The sequence below is a fragment of the Pteronotus mesoamericanus genome, unplaced genomic scaffold, assembly GCF_021234165.1.
Source record: "Pteronotus mesoamericanus isolate MK-2021 breed Mesoamerican mustached bat unplaced genomic scaffold, CSHL_Meso_final scaffold_232, whole genome shotgun sequence".
In the NCBI taxonomy this organism is placed as follows: Eukaryota; Metazoa; Chordata; class Mammalia; order Chiroptera; family Mormoopidae; genus Pteronotus; species Pteronotus mesoamericanus.
Genome location: NW_026555311.1, coordinates 5,196,779 through 5,217,815, shown reverse-complemented (window position 1 = coordinate 5,217,815; position 21,037 = coordinate 5,196,779). Strand labels below are relative to the sequence as shown.

General features: G+C 38.3%; 1 protein-coding gene and 1 non-coding gene across 5 annotated transcripts; both read left to right on the top strand.

Annotated features, from left to right (window-relative positions):
- Nucleotides 1-2,114: 2,114 nt before the first annotated feature.
- On the top strand, nt 2,115-20,379 carry GAR1 (GAR1 ribonucleoprotein). 4 transcript variants are annotated; one of them, XM_054591821.1, is made up of 7 exons: nt 2,115-2,419; nt 2,947-3,163; nt 4,875-5,029; nt 5,553-5,612; nt 12,577-12,712; nt 19,615-19,692; nt 20,077-20,379. In XM_054591821.1, the coding sequence occupies exons 2-7, from the start codon at nt 2,959-2,961 to the stop codon at nt 20,088-20,090; spliced, it is 648 nt and encodes a 215-aa protein (XP_054447796.1). In that variant the 5' UTR covers nt 2,115-2,419; nt 2,947-2,958; the 3' UTR covers nt 20,091-20,379. The 4 variants fall into 4 exon arrangements, with proteins under 4 accessions (XP_054447796.1, XP_054447797.1, XP_054447798.1 ...); XM_054591822.1 differs by lacking the exon at nt 2,115-2,419 and adding an exon at nt 2,549-2,601; XM_054591823.1 differs by lacking the exon at nt 2,115-2,419 and adding an exon at nt 2,555-2,591.
- On the top strand, nt 19,244-19,381 carry LOC129085467 (small nucleolar RNA SNORA66). The gene has a single exon (XR_008530718.1). It is a non-coding gene; the product is annotated as a small nucleolar RNA SNORA66 (small nucleolar RNA).
- Nucleotides 20,380-21,037: the final 658 nt, after the last annotated feature.

Here is a 21,037-nt window from a genome sequence, read left to right as displayed (position 1 = left end):
CAGATCATATGGAGTGATTTAGGGTAAGAATAACACAAGAAAGTGTGGTAGTGAAAACAGGAGGCCTGTAATGGCAGAACAAAAAGCTAACTTAAAAGGCAGGATTTCCCAATCTCTGGGCCGCAGACCAGACCGGTACCTATTAGGAACCGCCTATTAGGAACCGGACTGCACAGCAGGAGGTGAGCTTGAATGTAATGTGCTTAAATCATCCCCAAAACCATACCGCTTCCAAGGTCTGTGGAAAAATTGTCTTCCAAGAAACCGGTTCCTTGTGCAAAAAGGCTCAGGGATCACTGTTATAAGGAATTAACAGAAATTGGTAGCTTTGAGAGCTTGTTTGGAGGTTCTAGAAGGGGAGCGCAGCTACTTGTATACCGTTGTCAGAAGGCCGGTCCTCTCCTCTAATTTGAAAGGTCATCCTCTTCCACCGAGCGCGCAGCTTCCGGAGGGACGCAAATGGATCAATGAGGTAGGACGGGACACCTGCGCAGCCAGCCAGATCCGCCGAATCAACCCTGGTGATCAGTGGGGTAAAAGATGTCGCAGGCAGATCGCCCTCATATCCGAAATTGGTAGCTTTGGATAAGAGACAGCAACCAGGGCTAGGGTAGGGTCGTTGATGATGATGATAGAGAAGGAGAGTGCTCAAAGGCCTGAGCCCAAAAATTCAGAAACCAAGAGTATGGTGCTACCATGAGGACAAACAGAGAATTGGACCGATGAAAAATCTGGGAAGTGGAAGAGGAGGGGGCCAGAAAAGCACGAGGACTGTGAGAATCCAAAGTTGTAGATTGTACCTCTAATTAGTTGGAGGCCTTCACTTCTCTTGAAGGTCCCATAAAAGTTCAATGATTTCATCACACTGAGTTGGAGATAACAAGTGGAACACCAAATGGAGAAACACTGAATGCAAATAAATATTAAATGACACAAAGCAAAACAGAGCAGGTGAATTATGAATAATTCTACCTCTGTATGATGTATAGAATTTAAACTAAGTTTATCAAATTAATAGCCAAGTGTTGGAAACAACCTAAATGCCCATCAGTAGACGATTGGATCAAAAAATTATGGTACATTTACACAATGGAATACTATGCAGCAGAAAGGAAAAAAGTACTAAACTTCGCGACAGCATGGATGGAACTCGAGAGCATTATGCTACGCGAAATAAGCCAGGGGGCGAGAGACAAATACCATATGATCTCACCTATAAGGGGAACCTAACCAACAATACAAAGATGCGAGGAAAATAAGACCAGCAACACTGAAAAAGAAAACCAACAGAGACAAGAGGGAAGAAGGGGGGAGGCGGGGGAAAAGGATGGGAAGTGGGAAAGTCAAGGAACATACAGCAAGGACTCATGGACAAAACCAAAGGGGAAGAGTTGAGGGAGGGGGCAAGGGAAAGTGGTGGGGGGAAGGCAGAGACAAATGTATTTGAAAAAATTAATTAATTAATTAAAAAATTCCTCTTATACGTAGGACTGTTAGGTGCTTTCTTAAGCAGTGTATACTTTAATGTGGAAGTCATATGAATCCTAATATTTTCATAGTGATGCCTACAAAGTTCTTTCAAAATCAAAATAACTGTAATAGGTACTAACCCCCATCCTCGTTTAGTGGAAGTCAACTGTGTCAAATATCAAGGCAACGTCTCAAAAGATTCGGGTGTGAAAGAGACAAACCAAAGTTAATAAATAAGTCACTAGCTCTCTTTCGGTAAGTTTTAGCGGAAACTGAAATCAGGATATCAAAGGCTTAAAGAAAGATGGGGAGAAGCGCTTGTAGCATAGATGGTGTACAGCCTGGCGGTGCTCAAAACGTACTTGACAAACGAATAAACTATCCAGTACAAAAGATAAAAACAGTTTGGTTTTCTATCAGATAAATTTCTTTAAAAATACACAGGCATCTTTTTCTTTTAGTGAAACCACAGAACCAAAGTACGGCCACAGTTCAGCCACAATCGTGCGTACTTCAAAAGACATGGGAGGGAAAGACAACTGGAAAGAACGCAGACAAGCCGTTGGTTTCCCACGCGACCAGATTCACCTCTAAGCTGAGTGCGGGTCAGAGCTCCTCCAAAACGTGAGTTACAGCTGGCAACAAACGGACGAGCCAGAAGATCACCTCGCAGCCTGAAGTGCAAGGACCAAACGAGGCAGCTATCATCGCTGGGGACCTACCGAGCCGCTGGGATGGAAGCGGTCTCTAACCCCAACGTCTCCCAGAGCAACATCAAGGCAACACTTCCCGCAACGCCATGACGCAACGGACGCTGCTATTATACGTCACTTCCTCGGCTCGTCAGTATGCAAGTCTGTCGTAAATCGGTGGTAGAAGTAAGATATTACGCTACTCTTCCAGCGCTGAAGGCTGTTTTGGAAAATTGACAGTGTCATTGGTTCTGCCAGTGAGTTTCGTTTGTTTGTATGTTCTTTTTTTTGTAAACTAGTTATTCGAGTTTCTGGAGGGTCCACCCTCCACTTTGTTCCGGTACGGTGGCCGAGGAGGCTCGTGTGCGGCGGAAGTACCGGGCGGGCGGGTGGGTGTGCGCACCCGGGCCAGAGGTGCACGTGGACCCTGTGAGTGGCGGTAGGGAGCCGGAGGACCAGGGAATGCTGGAGGCGGAACCCAGCTGCGGGAGGGAGGGTGGAGGTGAGGGACGGACAGCGGCGTGATGATCTTGCTACCTGCTAGGGGAGGAGGTACTAATCGAGGGCGACGAGGTTGGTGAGGATCGGTCGGCGCTCACAGGACTGTGGGGAGACCACGACACACCTCACCCTTCGGGTTCGTCGCTGACGGCTTGGCCGTGGGTTTGGTGGCAGAGTTGCTGTTATTGTCCTCTTTTATGGTGTTCTGACCGAGGTTCGAGGGGTGAGGTGGTGTACCCAGAGGCCACAGTGACCGAGAGGTACGCACTGTTTTTCTCACCAGGTGGGAGCGAGCATGTCTTTTCGAGGTCGTGGAGGCTTTAATCGAGGCGGTGGAGGTGGCGGCTTCGGTCGTGGCGGCGGCAGCAACAACCACTTCCGAGGTGGAGGTGGCGGTAATTTCAGAGGCGGTGGCGGCGGCAGAGGAGGATTTGGACGTGGAGGTGGCCGCGGAGGCTTTAACAAAGGCCAAGACCAAGGACCTCCAGAACATGTAGTTTGTATGTCGGTTTCAAAGCTTAGCGTACTTGGGGTTGGGGAGAGTAGGTTGTGGGTTTGTATTATTAATAGTTTGACTGGGAGTCAGGTACTGTAAGTTAGATCCAGCAACTCACACGGAGGTTACTGCTTGGTTGGGAAGTGAAATCTGTGGAGATACTGTAAACTGACTTATAATCATGCTCTAGTGTGTAAGGGGGAGATTAAGGAAGCTGAAGGACACTTAGAGTGCATCATGGAGGTGGAACTTGAGCTTGGGCTGAAAGGGAGACATTAAATAGGTAATATTTTATGCTTACCTCTATTGTTCCCATTTTACAGATAAGAAAACTGACTCAGTTACGTTTATTTGCTAAGGTCATAGATAGGAATAAGGGATCAATCAGTAAGTGGTATATTTGAGTTACAAAACAAGTTTTCTAACTCCAAAGCCCAGTCTTTATCTTGCTTATAAGTAAGAGAACTGAGAAAATATTATTGCTTGGAAGGGAAACTGCAGAGGGGAAGTCAAGAAAAAGACCTAATTAGAGCAGTTTTGGAGTAATTATCAATGAGGTGGGATGGAAGTAAAGGGAAGTGAGACAGAGGTTTGTTTCTGTTGTTTGTTTTTTTTTTTTAAAGATTTTTTAAATTTATTTTTAGAGAGGGGAAGGGAAGGAGAAAGAGAGGGAGACAGGCATCGGTGTGTGGTTACCTCTCACGCACCGTCCAGCAGGATCAGGCCCACAACTCAGGCGTGTGCCCTCACTGGGTATTGAATCTACAACTCTTGGGTTCCCAGGTCAGCACTCAATTCATTGAGCCACACCAGCCCAGGGAGAGATTTAACAGTAGAAGCATGTATCAAAGAGGAGAAAAGATGAACACAGCCTAACATAAAGAATAGGTTTGATCAGTATGCAGAATGGTTTCAAGAGGCTAATGGTTAGAGTCAGAAGTCCATGCATGAGGGAAACAAGGAGAGTGTGGTGGAAGTGAGAAGAAGGGTTAGATGGGAGAGGGATTTCAATGGAAACAAACTTGGTAGAACTTGACTAATACTGTACTGGGAAGTGTTAAAAACGTTCCAGATTTTGAGCCTGAGTGATGGGGATAGATAGTTGGTTTTGCAGCAGTGTGGTGAGTATTTCAGTTTGGGGTGGCAGTCCGTTAGAAATGAAGGTAGTTATTTTGAGATTCCATACTTTTCTGGAAAAGACTGAAGAGTCCTTGGTGAAGAGATGGTAATGGAAGGGAATAAAAGGGGAGGAAAAAAAGACGGGAACAACCAAGACTGATTTCCCCATTAGGGATTGGGGAGAAGGGAGAATAGACTTTAAAATGCAGCATAGTGTTTAATCAAATAATAATAATAATAATAATTAATGTAATAAAGTCACTGTTATAGGTTGAGCAGTCTCTGTGTGCCAGGCACTTTTCTAAGCACTTGACATTTAATATTACACTTAATATTCACAATACTCTATGTTAGGTGTTGTAACTATTAGCCCTGTATTAAAGAGGAGGACACTAAAGCAGAGAAAGTGAGACCCTTACTCCATGTCACATAGCTAGTATATTGTGGATTGGTAGGAATAGCAACTTGAAGGCTTTTGTTCCTCAGGAGAACAGATAAGGTGAAATCCCAGGTAGCCAGGAAGAAAGCTTCCAGAAGAGGTTGATCATACCATTTGAAATTGTTTTATATTTTAATGTTTTCTTGTCCTATTTCAGTACTAGGAGAGTTCCTGCATCCCTGTGAAGATGACATAGTTTGTAAATGTACCACAGATGAAAATAAGGTGCCTTATTTTAATGCTCCAGTTTATTTAGAAAACAAAGAACAAATCGGAAAAGTGGATGAAATATTTGGACAACTTAGAGATTTTGTATCCTTTTTAATTGGAAGATGTAGTAATCTCATTGAAAGGTTATTACTTGCTTTTTCTGGAGCTAAGCATTAATTAAACTTGTTGCTTCATGACAGTATTGCTAACATTGGACCATAAAGGAGAATCAAAAGAAGAGAATGTATTTCCATATATACAGGGGTGGACAAAAGTAGGTTTACAGTTTATATGGAAAATATAATGATAAGAAAATAAGAATACTGTTTTGCATACTCAAAACTGTAAACTACTTTTGCCCAACCCTGTATTATAAAGATAGGTTGTCCTTTTGGGAAAGTTTGCAGGATAGAGGTACTTTGCTTTGGCTATGATGGTGCCACTGGAATAGTATGGTGGGACTGGAGGATTTAAAACAAAATATTAATTCCTTCTGGGAAACTCACTTCTTATTTTTCCTAAACATTTCCATATATTCTAACCTTGTTTTTAAAGTTACACATGAATTCAGATGGTTACCTTTTTTAAAAAATCTTAATTGCTTTTTCCTTAATAAAATTAATAGTATTTTTCAGTTAAATTGTCAGAAAACATGAAGGCATCATCCTTTAAAAAACTACAGAAGGTGAGTCAAGCTCATGATACATAGGATTCTTGGTTTTATAAGGGAATGACCTACCGCAGAGCAGTCCTGCTTCGGGCACTTCGGGACTCCCTCAATATATCACCAGTGAAGCACTTAAATTGACATATTCTGTCCTTCAGACATTGAGCTAACTTATCTGGAAAAGTAATTTATTTAATACAGGCTTTCAGGAAGTATTCCTTGTTCATATTAGCAAATTCTGTAACTGCTAGAGTATGTTTTTTAGTTTATGTAAAACTTATTGAGAAGCCTTGCATGACCAAACGTTCTAAGTAAAACATTAAATTATAAAACTCATTTTATTTGGGAGAAGTCAAATATTGAATGATTTCACAAATACTTCAACAACATTCGTGTATAGGCTGTGCAAGAGAAATACAGGTAGTTATCAAAATGTTAGTAGTGGGACTAAATTTAGTGTATTGGTTTTCTGAGGAAGTGAGCTTGAAGCTGGGACCTGAAAGTTGACTAGCAGTTATTGCTGAACCCCACTTCATGTCATAATTATCTGGGAGTGCTTTCAAGAAGATGTCTTTCTGGGTTGCACACCTAGAAATTTGACTTGAGTGTCTTAGGTAGGGGTCAGGACTCAGTTGTAAAAAGGAAGGCTCCTAGATAACTCTGATGTAGTTAGGCTGCACCAGTCAAAGAGGAGAAGGAAGTGCATTACAAGTACAGAAAACAGTATGTGCAAGTCTGAGGCAGTAAGCCACTTGAAGGATCTGAAAAAGGCAGAGGTGTAGCTTGGACGTAGAACATTTAGGAATGAGAGAAAGTCGTGAATTAAGACTAGGAGTAGGCAGGGGCTGGATTACTTAAGGTCTTCGGGTCATGGGAAAGAATTTAGACTTCAGTATTAGTTTTGTTTTTAAATATTAGGAAAAATATGGTTAAATTTATACCTAAGGGAACAGGAAAAGTAAAAGGACCCTGGGAAGGGGTCAGTACTCTACGTGAAGGGACCAGGTTGGAGGCTGCTACATTAGTTCTAGAGGAGATATTTTGGACTAGAGCAGTGACCGTGGAAATGGAGAAAAACAGATGGATTTATGAGAGAGAGGAAGTAGAATTTATAGGTCTTGGTAATTGATGAGCTCTTGAAATTAAAGTAAAAAATGCTACCGTCTTTCAGATGTCTGATTTCAACACCTTTGAGGATGGTATCACCAGTCACTGAAATGGCAACACTGGAGAAGGGAATTGGGAGAAGAGAATGAGTTCAGTTTTGGACAATAATGAGTTTGAAGCATTTGTGAGATAGTCACATAGGTGCTGAAAGGAAGAATGGACTGGAGGTAGAATTGGGACGTTGTCATTATACAGGCAGTGTATGATGTAGTCTAGGACAAAAGACTGAGAAAAAGCTTTTGGGCACCTCCTAAATTTATATATTTATGAGATGAGACTGAGAAGTATCTGCCAAGGGAAGAGAAAGCAAACCAGGAGAGTTTTATAAAAGTGGTACACAAAAGTCAAGAGGACAAAATGTGTCCCAGAGGAAGTGGTCGGTATGACAAAATGCTGTTGCAAAGCATTCATTGGGAATAGCAGCATGGAGGTCAACAAGTCATGGAGCCAATGGAGTGGTGGGACCAGAAGTCAGCTTGGAATAGGATGCGAGATGGGGACAATGCCTTGTTGCTTCTGGCTGTGGAAACCATGACATATGCACTGGGAAGTTGCACTGCTTTGTGTGGGCCTAAGAACCGGGCTCCTCATTTGAAAAAAAGAGTTTGCCTGTAATAGCCATTTAAATTTGATCTGGATATCTGCCTTTCCTCACAGTGTTATTTATTTGAGGACTTATTTAGTGTTTTGTTGTGTTTTGTTTTTTAATCACAGATGCTAAATTAGCACATTTTACCTCTCCCCATTTTTAGATTCACTGTTTAGGTTCAAGCCCTCCTTACCCAGCCTATGTTGTTATAATGGTCTCTAGACCAATGCTGTCTAGTCATGATGGAAATTCCTACAGTATAGTAGCCACCAGCCATTTGTAGTTTTTGAGCACCTGAAATATGGCATGCGATTCAGGAACTGAATTTTTAATTGTTAACTAACTTAAATCTAAATAGCCACATGTGGCTAGTGGTTGCTATATTGCACAGTGCAGCTGTAGATGATTTTGAGAGGATGGGTTCTGAAGGGAAGAAGAGTGCTAAGGTGACAACTAAAGAGGGATTCACGCATTTTGTTTTACTAGTGAGTTTCGAAGCCCTCTGTGTTTTGTGTAAAATGGTGAAATGTACTCCATTATATTTCATTATTGTGAAAAAATATTTTTTAATTCTAAACGTAGGGTGAATTTTGTTTCTACAGATCTTCCATTGAATATATATTCAGTAAAATGTTACAGACCATTTATTAAAGTCTTGAAATAACTAGTAGACATACTAGATATGTTTTATATATATTTTGGATTTTAATGCTAAATATTTAAGTTTCATTTGCCTTACAGGAATTGTGTTGAGTTAAAACATAGTTTATTTTTGCAAGGTATTATCTATTTCTAAGGAGAAATAAGACTGAATTGGTCTTGGTTTCTATTTATATGCATGTTATGCTTATTATGTGCCAAAGTTTAAGTGCCATGTACATTACTCTTTGATCCTCACAAGGGTTATGTGAGGTAGGTATTGGTTTGGCCAAAAAGTTTGTTTAGTTTCTTACATTAAATAAAAGACTCATATTTCATTGTCACCAATAATTTATTTCCTTATTTTATTTTATTTTTTTATTTTTTAAATTTTTAAGTCATGTCTATTCTATTACAGTTATCTCAGTTTTTCCCCCTTTGCCCTCCTCCACCCATCCCAACCCCACACCCCGCTCCCACAGTCAGTTCCCACTCTGTTGTCCATGTCCGTGGGTCATTCATGCATGTTCTTTGTCTAGTCCCTTCCCCTTCTTTCCACCATTGTCCTCTTTCCCCATCCCCTCTGGTCACTTTCAGTCTGCTCCATGTTTCCATGCCTGTGGTTTATTTTGTTCGTTAGTTTATTTTGTTGAATAGACTCCACTTATAGGTGAGATCATATGGTATTTGTCTTTCACTGACTGGCTTATGTCACTTAGCACAATATTCTCCAGTTCCATCCATGTTGTTGCAAAAGGTAGGAGTGAGTTTCTTCCTCCCTCCCTCCCTCCCTCCCTCCCTCCCTTTCTTTCTTTCTTTCTTTCTTTCTTTCTTTCTTTCTTTCTTTCTTTCTTTCTTTCTTTCTTTCTTTCTCTTTCTTTCTTTCTTTCTTTCTTTCTTTCTTTCTTTCTTTCTTTCTTTCTTTCTTTCTCTTTCTTTCTTTCTTTTTCTTTCTTTCTTTCTCTCTCTCTCTCTCTCTCTTTTTCTTTTCTTTTTTCCATGCAGATTGATTTTATTTTTTTTAAATGTCAGTCAATTATAAAATATTAAAAAATTTAAAACCATTATAAAGTCTCAGCGATTAAAACAACATGATACCAGCACAGAAATAATCAAGTAGTTCAATGAAATAAAATGAGCATTCTAGAAACAAACGTATATATCTCTCTAACAATATAATATGTGATTCAATTGATATTTCAGATCTATGGGTAAAATAAGGCTTATTCAACAAATAAGGTTCATGGACCACTATTACTTGAAATAATACAAATATAGAGCCCTGTTTCACATATTATATAAGAAATATTCAGGTGAGTTAAAAATCAATATGTAGAATCTAAGGAGTTTTAGGAGAAAATACAAACTAATATTCTTCTTACCCTGAAGTAAAATATTCAAGCCCAGAAGCTATAAAGTAAAATATTGACAATATGACTATATTAAACATTTAAGACTATGTAGTAATATACATATAAAAAAAGTTAAAGTATTTACTGCACATCTACAGAAGGGTTAATAGTTGCTGTTTTCTTTTTTTAGGGGGAAAAATTCTACAAACCTTTAATTAATAAATGGATAAAGAACACCAAAAAGTCCATTAAAGCTTTTTAAAAATAATAGGGATAGGCAAGAAATATACAAAACCAGGTTTAGTTTCAACAAATAATAAAGGAACAATTAAAACAACACATCATTGTCTCAATCAGATTAATACATATTAAAAATATCAGTAATATCAAGTATTGGCAACTGTGAAAGGAACAGGGTATTCGTAGACTCCTTTTCTTCATCTTAAAGCAATCCCTTTAGCATATTTTGGATTTCTGGTTTGGTGGAGGTGTATTCTTTTAGCCTCCTTTTGTCTGGGAAACTCCTTATTTTGCCTTCCATTTTAATTGAGAGCCTTGCTGGGTAAAGCAGTCTTGGTCACAGGCCTTTGCTTTTCATGACTTGGAATATTTCTTGCCATTCCCTTCTGGCCTGCAGTGTTTCTGTTGAGAAGTCAGCTGCTAGCCATATCAGGGCTCCCTTATATGTTACTACCTGTTTCTTGCTGTCTTTAGGATTCTCTGTCTTTGATATTTGCCATTTTAATGATGATGTGTCTTGGAGTGGGCCTCATTGGGTTCCTCTTGAATGGGACCCTCTGTGCTTCCTGGACTTGTGTGACTTTCTCTCTCCTCAAGTTAGGGATGTTTTCCATCATTACTTTTTTAGACAGGTTCTCTATCCCTTCTTCACCCTCTTCTCCTTCTGGATCCCTATTATACGGATATTAACTACATTTCAGGTTGTCCTGCATTTCCCTAAATGCCTCTTTATTCTTTTCTGAGTCTTTTTTCATTTTCTTGCTCTTTCTGGGAGATTTTTTCTACCTTGTCCACCAGCTCACTGATTTGATCCTTGGCTTCATCTAGCTTGCTTTTGATTCCTTCTACTGTGTTCTTCAATTTGGAAGTTGTATTCTTCATTTCCTCTTGTGTCTTATTGATAGTTTCTGTGTGTTTTTTCATGCTGATATAGTTTGCAGTAAGTTCCTCCTAGTTTCCCTGTAGTTTTTTGTAGTTCTCTCTGAGTTCACTGAGCTCATTGAGCTTCCTTAGAACCATTGTTTTCAACTCAGTATCTGATAGTTTACTTGCCTCTATTTCATTTAATTCTCTTTCTGGGGATTCCTCCTTCCTGTTTGATTGGGGGGTATTTCTTTGTCTTCCCATTGTGAGACTTCTTTTTTGCTTCTGCTTCTTAAATTGATCTGTCTTGATTTCCTGACTTTGTCGTGTGAACTTCTATGGTGGGAGACCAGTTTTTTCTTTCTGGATCTGCCTCTGATGAAGTCAGATGTTGTCCGTGTGTGACCTTAGGCAGTCTGTTTGAGACTTCCAGGAATCTGCTGTCTGTGGCTGTCTCCTTCAGCTGTTAATCTAGTCTCTCTGCATTCAGCACGCCAGCTTAGACAGCTCAGGGCAGGGTGGAGTCCCTCCTGGTGCCAGGGTTATTGAGTCCTCTCATTCTGATGCCTCTCAGGGGAGTGGTCTCTGCCTGAGCAAGATGCCTGCTGCCGTATGTGGGAGGAGTCAGCGCCCGGACCTTGCCAGCCACTCTCTGTGTTCTTTCCCCAAATCTCCTTCCCTAGTCCTCCTCAAGTGTCTCCAGACCACTCTGCGCCCCCTTTAGCCAGGGATCTACTATCTGTGGCTGCCACTCTGTACACAGCAGTCAGGCTTTAGCACCACCAGGCCAGGGGAGAGCCTCCTGGGAGCAGGGCTGTTGTATCCTCTCATGCTGTTGTCACCCAGGGGCTTGGTCTGCCTGAGCAAGATGGCTGCTGCTGTATGGGGATGATTCAGCACCGGGATCCCGTCGGCTACTCTCAGTTCTCTCCCCAAAGCCTCCTTCCCCAGGCTCTCCTCAGGCATCTCTAGCCCACTCTGCCCCTGCCTTTGACGTAGACCAGGGTAAGTGGATGCAAATAAAAATGTATGTGTTGACCCTTTAAACAACCCTTTGCCTCTCCAGCCGCCTGTCTCTGGCAGAGAGTGACTCTGCCGCAGCTGGCTGTTCTCTGTGTAGTTTTTGAGCTCTGGTGCTATGGGGTGGAGATCCCCGCCTTTGGTTTAGACGCTACTCTTTTTAGGGGATCCAACTGGCCCTTTCAATATCCCCCTGGTACTGCTGCCCGTGGGCGACCCGCCCACCCTCTTGAGTCTGTACCACACTCCTTACCAGGTAGGTTGTGCTAAAGCTGATTCTTCTGTCTGTCTGAGGTTACAAGGCTCCTCTCTCGCTATTGTTCAGTTGTTTGTTCCAGATAATTTCTCCTCAATTTAGTTGTAATTCCAGATGGGTCCTGGGAGGAGGTCAGTGTGACTTTCACTCACTCCTCTGCCATCTTGGTTCTGCTATAACCACCAGTAATTTATTGACTTGGATATTTTGAGATGTCGACTATCCCACGTGATATAACATTGATTGTTCTCAATGTCTTGATCTGACCACAATCAAATTCAGCTGGTCTACTCAACCATCAAGCATTGGCCAGCTAGAAATCTCCAGCCCGAAACTTTGTAAACCATTTTGACAACATTCAGTCAGCCGTAACACCTTCTCCATAGTCTGTACAAACCTTGTTTTGCGTTTCAGTTGTGTTTTACACTTCTTGAATTACTCAAGTATAATATGCTGAAAATGTTGCTTATTTTCTTCCATCGTCAGTATTAAAATGACTATACAAAAGTTCTCCAATTTTGATTTTTTTTTTAAAAATGCATGCTGATATGACAGCAGTCACAATACAATTTAATAAAATTGTTTCGAATGAAAAAGACAACTAAATGCTACTAGAGCTATCTTATGGAAGAAACCAAATGAACTCTTTGGCTAACCCAATATTATATTATCTTGATTTTAACAGATCAGAAAACTAAGGCACAAGGAAACTAAGTCCTTGTTCAAGGCTATACAGTACTATAGAGTAAAGCTGAGATTTGAACCCAAGCATTTTGGAGTCTAGGTGTAGGTTCTTAATGATTATACTATACCACCCCCAAGTCATTACACTAATTGTTTCTATTATACTTCCAGTTTTATATAGACCCATATAAGCTGTTGCCACTGCAGAGATTTTTACCTCGACCTCCAGGTGAGAAGGGACCTCCAAGAGGCGGTGGCAGGGGCGGTCGAGGAGGAGGAAGAGGAGGAGGCAGAGGTGGTAGAGGTGGTAAGTTACTTGGGGGAGAAAATTTCTGAGATTTCAAAGTTGCAGCCAATTCATATTGTACTATTAAATTTTGTATATAGGCAAGTCTCCCTAATGTAGTTATTATTTATTTATTTTTTTACTAAAGCTATCTTCAAATCTTGGCAAATTGGCATAGCAATAATGCTTAGTTTCAATGACGTATTTAAAAAGAAAAAATCTAATAAAGTATGATTTTGAGGGATTTTTATCTCTGAGTTATTCATGTTTTGGGAATTTTAAAAAGTATAAGATTGTCATAGCTGAATTTTAATTGTCATTGAGTGTTGATTGTAGGCTGGGAACAGGTCATACAGTCTCTTAATAGCTATGTATATTCTTTTAATATTAAGCAAAACCTTGTGAGAGGTGATATTCTTATTCTTTGTGTGAGGAAATGGAGGCTTACAAAAGTTAATTTATCCTAATCAAACAGTTGGCAGCTCAGAAATAAAATCTGTATCTTCTTATGCCATGTAAAAGACCATTATCAGTAAATTGCTTTGAATTCAGTATTTTGGCATGTATTTCCCCAAAGCTTTGGTACACTCATGATTATGGACAACTAGATGACGAGCAGGGCCGGGGATGAGGTGCGGTGCAGCGTTGGGTCTGCTTGGCTCTGTGACTGTTGTGGTGGATGGATGACTGGAGGATGGGCAGAGCCAAAGGGAGAGGAGCTGAAAATGGGGCTGGAAGGCTGCTGTTACTGGATCAGAAGAGAGATCTTTGCCGCTCTTAGTTTAATTATTATTTCCCTCTATAAATGTACTTTTTGGGTCTAGATAGCTAGGAGATAATTTCTTAAGAGAGCAGACATATTTTCTTTTTAAAATATTTTTGGAAGTGCCTCTTTGGGTATTTGATGGAGAGAGATCCCCGTGTTTGTATTTTATATTTAGTCTCATATACAACATTAAAAAAAAAACTATTTTTTAAAAACCTTTATATTTTTATACCAGTATTTGGAAATAGGTATTTGTTTTTCCTTTTAATATTTTCTCTTTTAAAAAATTGTTTTTTAATTTGCCAATTATAGTTGGCGTTCAATGTTACATTAGTGTCAGCTCTACAGCATAGTGGTTAGACAATTATATAATTTACTAAATGATTCCCAGATAAGTCTACTACCCACCTGACAGTTATCATTGACTATTTTCCCTATGCTGTACTTTTACATCCCTGTGACTATTTTTTAACTACCAATTTGTACTTTTTAATCCCTTCACCTTTTTCACCCAGTCCCCAATCCCCTGCTATCTGGCAACCATCAGTTTGTTCTCTGTAGCTGTGAGTCTGTTTCTGTTCTTTTTGTTCTTCAGATTCCACATACGAGTGAAATCATAGTATTTGTCTTTCTGTCTGACTCATTTCACTTAGCATAATACCGTCTAGGTCCAACCATGTTGTCAGAAATGGTATGATTTCTTTCTTTTTTTATGGCTGAGTAATAGTCCATTGTGTATATATATCACATCTTCTTTATCCAATCATTTGTTGATGGCCACATAGGTTGCTTCCATATCTTGGCTATTGTTAGTAATGCTGCAGTAAACACAGGGATGCACATATTTTTTCTAATTAGTGTTTTGGATTTCTTCAGATAAGTACCAAGAAGTGGAATTGCTGGGTCATAAGGTAGTTCTACTTTTAATTTTTTGCAGAACCTCCATAGTGGCTGATTTTCCACAGTGGCTGCACCTATTTGCAGTTGCACCAACAAATCACAAGGGTTCCCTTTTCTCCACATTCTCACCAACTTGTTTGATTTATTGATGATAACTATTCTGGCAGGTGGGAGGTAAAACCTCATTGTGGTTTTAATTTGCACTCCTTTAGTGATTAGTGACATTGAGCATCTTTTCATATGTCAATTAGCCATCTGTCCTCTCTGGACAAATGACTGTTTAGGTCCTCTGCCCATTTTTAAATATAATTTTTCTTTTGGTGTTGAATTGCATAAGTTCTTTATAAATTTTGGATATTAACCCCCATCCTGGGCGCATTGTGAATATGTTCTCCCATTTAGTGGGTTGTCTTTGCGTTTTATTAGTGACTTCCTTTACTGTGCAAAAAACTTTTTGAATTTTTTAAAAATATGTTTTATTCTTGTTTTCTCAATTACAGTTGTCCCAATTTTTCCCCCTTTTCCCTTCTCTGTCCTGCCCCGCCCCCTGCTCCCACAGTCCATCCGCACACCATTGTCCATGTCCATGGGTCATTCATACATGTTTTTTGACTACTTCCTCCCCCGTCTTGACATCATTCCTTCCTTATCCCATTTCCTCTGGCAGCTGGTAGTCTTGTTTCCTATTTCCATGTCTCTAGTTTTGTTCATTAGTTTATTTTGTTCATTAGATTCCTCTTCCAAGTGCGATCATACGGTATTTGTCTTTCACCCACTTGCTTATTTCACTTAGCATAATAGCCTTCAGTCCATCCATGTTGTTGCAGAGGGTAGGAATTACTTCTTCTTTTGCTCCATAGTATTCCATTGTATAGATGTACCATACTGATGGGCAGTTAGGCTGTTTCCAACACTTGGCTATCGTAAATACTACTGCTGCAAACATAGAGGTACATAAGTTCTTTTGAATTGTTGTTTGGGGATTCTTAGTATATATTCCCAACAGTGGAATCACTGGGTCAATAGGCAACTCCATTTTTAATTTTTTGAGGAAATTCCATTCTGTTTTCCACAGTGACTGCACCAGTCTGCATTCCCACCAGCTGTGCACTAGGGTTCCCTTTTCTCCACATCCTTGCCAGCACTCGTTTGTTGATTTATTGATAGCCATTCTGACAGATGTGAGGTCATATCTCATTATGGTTTTAATGTGCATCTCTAATGGCTAGCGATATTGAGCATTTTTTCACGTATCTGTGGGCCCTCCGTATGTCCTCCTTGAAGTGCCTATTCAGGCCTTTCGCCCATTTTTTAGTTGGATTATTTGTCTTCCTGGTGTTGAATTGTGTGAGTTCTTTGTGTATTTTGGAGATTAAACCCTTGTCCGATGTATCATTGGCAAATATGTTCTCTCATACAGTTGGTTCCCTTTTCATTTTGATGATAGTGTCCTCAGCCATATAAAAGCTTTTTAATATGACGTAGTCCCATTTGTTTATTTTTTCCTTTATTTCCCTTGCCCTAGGAGATGTATCGTAAAAAATATTGCTACATGAGATATCTGAAATTTCACTGCCTATATTTTCTTCTAGGACTTTGATGATATCATGATTTACATTTAGTCTTTTATCCATTTTGAATTTATTTAGGTGTGTCGTGTAAGTTGGTGGGTTAGTTTCATTATTTTGCATGTACCAGTCCAGTTCTCCTAAGTACCATTTATTGAAGAGGCTATTTTTACTCCATCGTATGTTCGTGTTCCCTTTGTCAAATATTAATTGACCATAAAGGCATGGGTTTATTTCTGGACTCTCTGTTCTGTTCCATTGATCTCTGTGTGTGTTTTTAAGCCAGTACCAGACTTTTGATTATAGTGGCCTTGTGGTATAGTTTGATACCAGATATCGTGATCTCTCCAACTTTGTTCTTTCTCAAGATTGCTGTGGCTGTTCAGGATCTTTTTTGGTTCCATATAAATTTTCAAAGTGTTCATTCTAGATGTGCGAAATATGCCATTGGTATTTTAATAGGAATTGCATTGAATCTATAGATTGCTTTGGGTAGTATGGACATTTTAATGATTTTAATTCTTCCCATCCATGAACAGGGTTTATGCTTCTATTTGTATCTCCCTCAATTTCTTTCTTTAATGTTCTGTAGTTTTCTGAGTACAGATGTTTTAACCTCCTTGGTTAAATTTATTCTTGGCTACTTTATTATTTTTGTTGCTATAATAAATGGGATTTTCTTTTCCTTAGTTTCTCTTTGTGATAGTTAATTGTTGGTGTGCAAAAATACCATTGATTTCTGAATATTGACTTTGTATCCCACTATTTTGCCAAATTCACTTATTACGCCAAGTAGATTTTTGGTGGAGCATGTAGGATTTTCTTTTACCACTATCATATTGTCTGCAAATAATGATAGTTTTATTTCCTCTTTTCCAATTTGGATGCCTTTTATTTCTTCTTATTGTCTGATTGCTGTGTGTGGGACTTCCAGCACTATGTTGAATAAGAATGGTGAGCAAACACACTTGTGTTGTTCCTGATCTTAAGGGAAACACTTTTAGTTTTTGCCCATAAGTATGATATTGGCAGTAGATTTTTCATACATGATCTTTATTATGTTAAGGTATGCTCCCTCTATTCCCATTTTGCTGAGTGTTTTGATCATAAGTGGGTGCTGGATTTTATCAAATGCTTTTTTGCATCTATTGATATGATCATATGATTTTGTCTTTCATTTTGTTTATGTGATGTGTCACATTTATTGATTTGCATCCTTGCAATAAATTCCACTTGATCATGGTGTATGATCTTTTTAATGTATTGTTGGATCTGGTTTGCTAGTATTTTGTTGGGAATTTTCATGTCTATTTTCATCAGAGATTTTGCCCTGTAGTTTTCTTTCTTTGTTTTGTCTTTACCTGGGTTTGGGATTATGATTATACTGGCCTTGTACAAAGAGTTTGGGAGTCACGCCTCATCTTGGAATTTTTGGACTAGTTTGTTAAGGATTGGTATTAGTTTTTCTTTGAATGCTTGGTAAAATTCGCTTGTGAAGCCATCTGGTCCAAGACTTGTGTGCCTAGTTTTCTGATTACTGCTTCCATTTCGCTAGTAGTTGTTGGCATATTCAGGTTTTCTTCTTCTTCCAGATTCAGTCTTGGAAGATTGTATTTTTATAGGAATTTATCCATTTTGCCCAGGTTGTCCAATTTCTTGCCATATGCAGGGTCCAGCAGAAGTAAGGCCTGCTTGAATGTGGTTGGTAGGGTAATTATATAGGGTGTAATAATTTATAGTTTTAATTTGAACATTTCACCTAAAATGTCATATGGTATGCTTGAGTATGATATTGTTATCGTACAGAATTACATGCTTTCGATTTTGTAATAAAAGATTTTGTAATTAAAAAAAAGGTGGTGTTTGTGCTGGACCCTGTAGTTCATAGTAATTTCTTAAAATCCTTTGTATTTCTGTGGTATCCATTGTTACTTTTGCTCTTTCATTTCTGATTTTGTTTGCATCCTCTCTTTTTTCTTGATGAATCTGTTATTTTGATATAGTCCCATTTGTTTATTTTTTCTTTTGTTTGCCTTACTTCAGGAGGCATAGCAGAAAAAAATATTACTAAGAGCAGTGTCAGAGAGTTTACTGCCTATGTTTTCTAGACGTTTCTGTGGTATCAGGTTTTGAGTTTATTGTTGTATGTGGCATGAAAAGGTGGTCTAATTTCATTTTTTTTTTTTGCATGTATCTGTCCACTTTCCCCAGTACCATTTATTGAATAGATTTTCTTTTTTCTGCATTGTATATTTTTGCCTCTTTGTCACAGATGAATTGACCAGAGAGATGTAGATTTATCTCTGGGCTTTCTATTCTGTATTCTGCATTGATTGTTGTGTCTGTTTTTATGCCAGTATCATGCTGTTTTGATTACTATAACCTTGTAGCATAGTTTGATATCATGGAGCGTATACCTCCAGCTTTGCTCTTCTTTCTCAAGATGTCTGTGCCTATACAAGGTCTTTCGTTGATCGATATAAATTTAAGGATCATTTGTTCTAGTTTTGTGAAAAATGCCATTGGTATTTTGACAGGGATTGCATGGCATCTACAGATTGATTTGGGTAGTGTGGAGATTTTAACAATGTTAATTTTTCCTATCCATGAGCATGGTATATGCTTCCATTTATTTGTATCTTTTTCAGTCTTCTTCTTTAACATTTTTTAAATATAAGTCTTTTACCTTGGTTAAATTTATTCCTAAGTATTTTTTTTGATCCAATTGTAAATGAGCTTGCTTTATTTTCTCTTACAGTTTATTACTGGTATAAAAATGCAGCTGATTTCTGAACATTAGTTTTGTATCCTGCTACTTTACTGAGTTCATTTAACAGTTTTAATAGTTTTTTGGTAGACTCTTTAGACTTCTCTCCATATAAAGTCATCGGCAAACAATGACAGTTTTACTTCTTCCTTTCCAATTTGGATGCCTTTTTTTTTTTTTCTTGTCTGATTGTTGTGGCTAGGGCTTCCTATAATTATTTTTTTAATTCATTATTTCTTACAAAGTAATCCCCCAAACAAGTAGAAAAGAAGAATGAAATAGGAAGCCAGTATGTGTTGGATAATAGAAAACTGCTATACATATTTAAAATTTCAAGGCTCATCAACATGTGAATATCAGTGATAGTCTATATACAGCTTAGTTAATCTTAAAGGATGTCTTTATTGTAGCATGCTTAGATGAAAACCACTCATTATTTGCCTCCCTTTGTTCTTATGATAAAAAGCCTTTGTTCAATCAAAAAAGTGTTTACCATAACCAAAAGTTAAGATGCTCATACATTTAAAATAGGGCTAAATCCAACTTTATACTAACAAATTTTTCTAATTCATTAAAACGAAATACTTGTTACAGAAGTGAGGAGAACCAGGTTTGCTAGAATAACTATGGTGATAGAAATGTATTAACCTCAAAACTACTGAGGTGGCCCACTCTATCCTAGTAGTGTAAGAAAACAAAACAAAACATATTTGTTTAAAAAAAGTTATAATCTAAGGTTTTAGCCTGCTACTTAGATGGGAAACTTCTGGGTTTTTCCCCCCATTTTGATCTTTTAAAAAATTCTATAAGGTATATTTGTGAATCTGTTTTTCTCTGTAATTGTAAGAATTATATTGGTATTTAGAGGCTTATCAAATGTGAAAAGCTGCAGTTATTTAATAAATGTGTCCTTTATTTTTAGGTGGTTTTAGAGGTGGAAGAGGAGGCGGTAGAGGCGGAGGCTTCAGAGGAGGAAGAGGGGGAAGTGGTGGTTTCAGAGGTAAGTGAAAAATCTTTAAATGACTGAATTTCTAGAGTCGCTCTTGTCTACCATTTTAAAATTTTTATGTAGTTTTACTTCTGTTTGCCAGCAAATCTAGATACCACCATGGTGTTTTTTGCTTTATCCTAATTTATAGCTTCATTTCATTTTGCTCTTTCTTGCTTTATTTATCCCTTTGGATTTTTTCACCTTCTAGTTTGTTTTGCTGTATTTGTAATTGAAAAAATAAAAAGGTGTAATGTGAATGACAAGTTAAATTTGGTAAAGTAGGTTCACTAAACATTACAAGAACTAATGCTGATTTTAAACTTGAGATTTGGGTGATGGTAGTATTAAAAATTCATTTCTATACCTATAATACTTTTGTTTTCTTTTAATCAGGGAGAGGACATTAAGTGCGACAGTTGACAGAGGCACTTTACCAGTTGATTTCTGCATTAACCTGCATGGCCTACTTCTGAGGATCAGAAATTTGTTTCTTGAGCAAGTCTTGAAGTCCTGGGGATTTATATAACAGTGGCATTTGGATGTCAATGTCATTTAAACATGAGTGCAACAGAATAGACACTTACGCTCTGAAGGAGTCTCAACAAGTATCTTAATGTTTTGTATTATGCTTGGAGTTGTGGTTGCTTAATAAATGGACAGTTTTCATATGAAGCATATTTGAATTTTTACAATAAACTCTTCTATTCCTTTAAGTTATTTAGAGCTGTGTTTATTAAACCAGAGCTATTTTTGAAGTTAAAATGAACAACTGAAGCTTAAACCCAGTGTTTTTCATGTAGAGAAAATGATTTGTTTACATATATAATTGATCTGTAAAAATTAGGCTAGCTTTAACATTATTTATAAAGTAATTCCCCTTCCAAACTGTTTGTGTTTTATATACAAGACAATCGGCACTCTTTGTTGTATTTTCCTTTTGTATGTTAGTAAAGCAGTTTCTCTAATTATAATTAGTTGGTCAGAAAATTTTAGCATAGATTGCAACTCTGTTAAAGTTAGAACAGCTTTATTCAAAGTGAGAACTAAAGTTCAAGAAATTCCTGAAGAAAAGTTTAATTTTTCTCATTCAATATAGATTGAATGTGGAAAATTGTACTGATTGTTCTTATTTTACTTTTTTTAATGGGATCCTAAAGATTTAAGATGTTATTCACGTAAGCAGATATTTGATTTCCTGCTACACGTCCAGATTCCTGCGTAGAGACATTACAAATGGAATTGGTTTTAACCCTATTGGTGTTGTATCAAGAAATAGTCATGAGAGCAAGTTAGAATACTAACTTGTGGTACAGGACGATTTCCCATCACTGGTTTCCCCCTCCTCACCTCCAAC

What these genes read in the sequence shown, in the direction of transcription:
- GAR1 (XM_054591821.1), top strand. Translation starts at nt 2,959, where the DNA reads ATGTCTTTTCGAGGTCGTGGAGGCTTTAATCGAGGCGGTGGAGGTGGC. An exon ending in ACCTCCAGAACATGTAGTTT is followed by an intron (nt 3,164 to 4,874) that starts GTATGTCGGTTT and finishes GTCCTATTTCAG; the next exon opens with TACTAGGAGAGTTCCTGCAT. An exon ending in TTGGACAACTTAGAGATTTT is followed by an intron (nt 5,030 to 5,552) that starts GTATCCTTTTTA and finishes TAAAATTAATAG; the next exon opens with TATTTTTCAGTTAAATTGTC.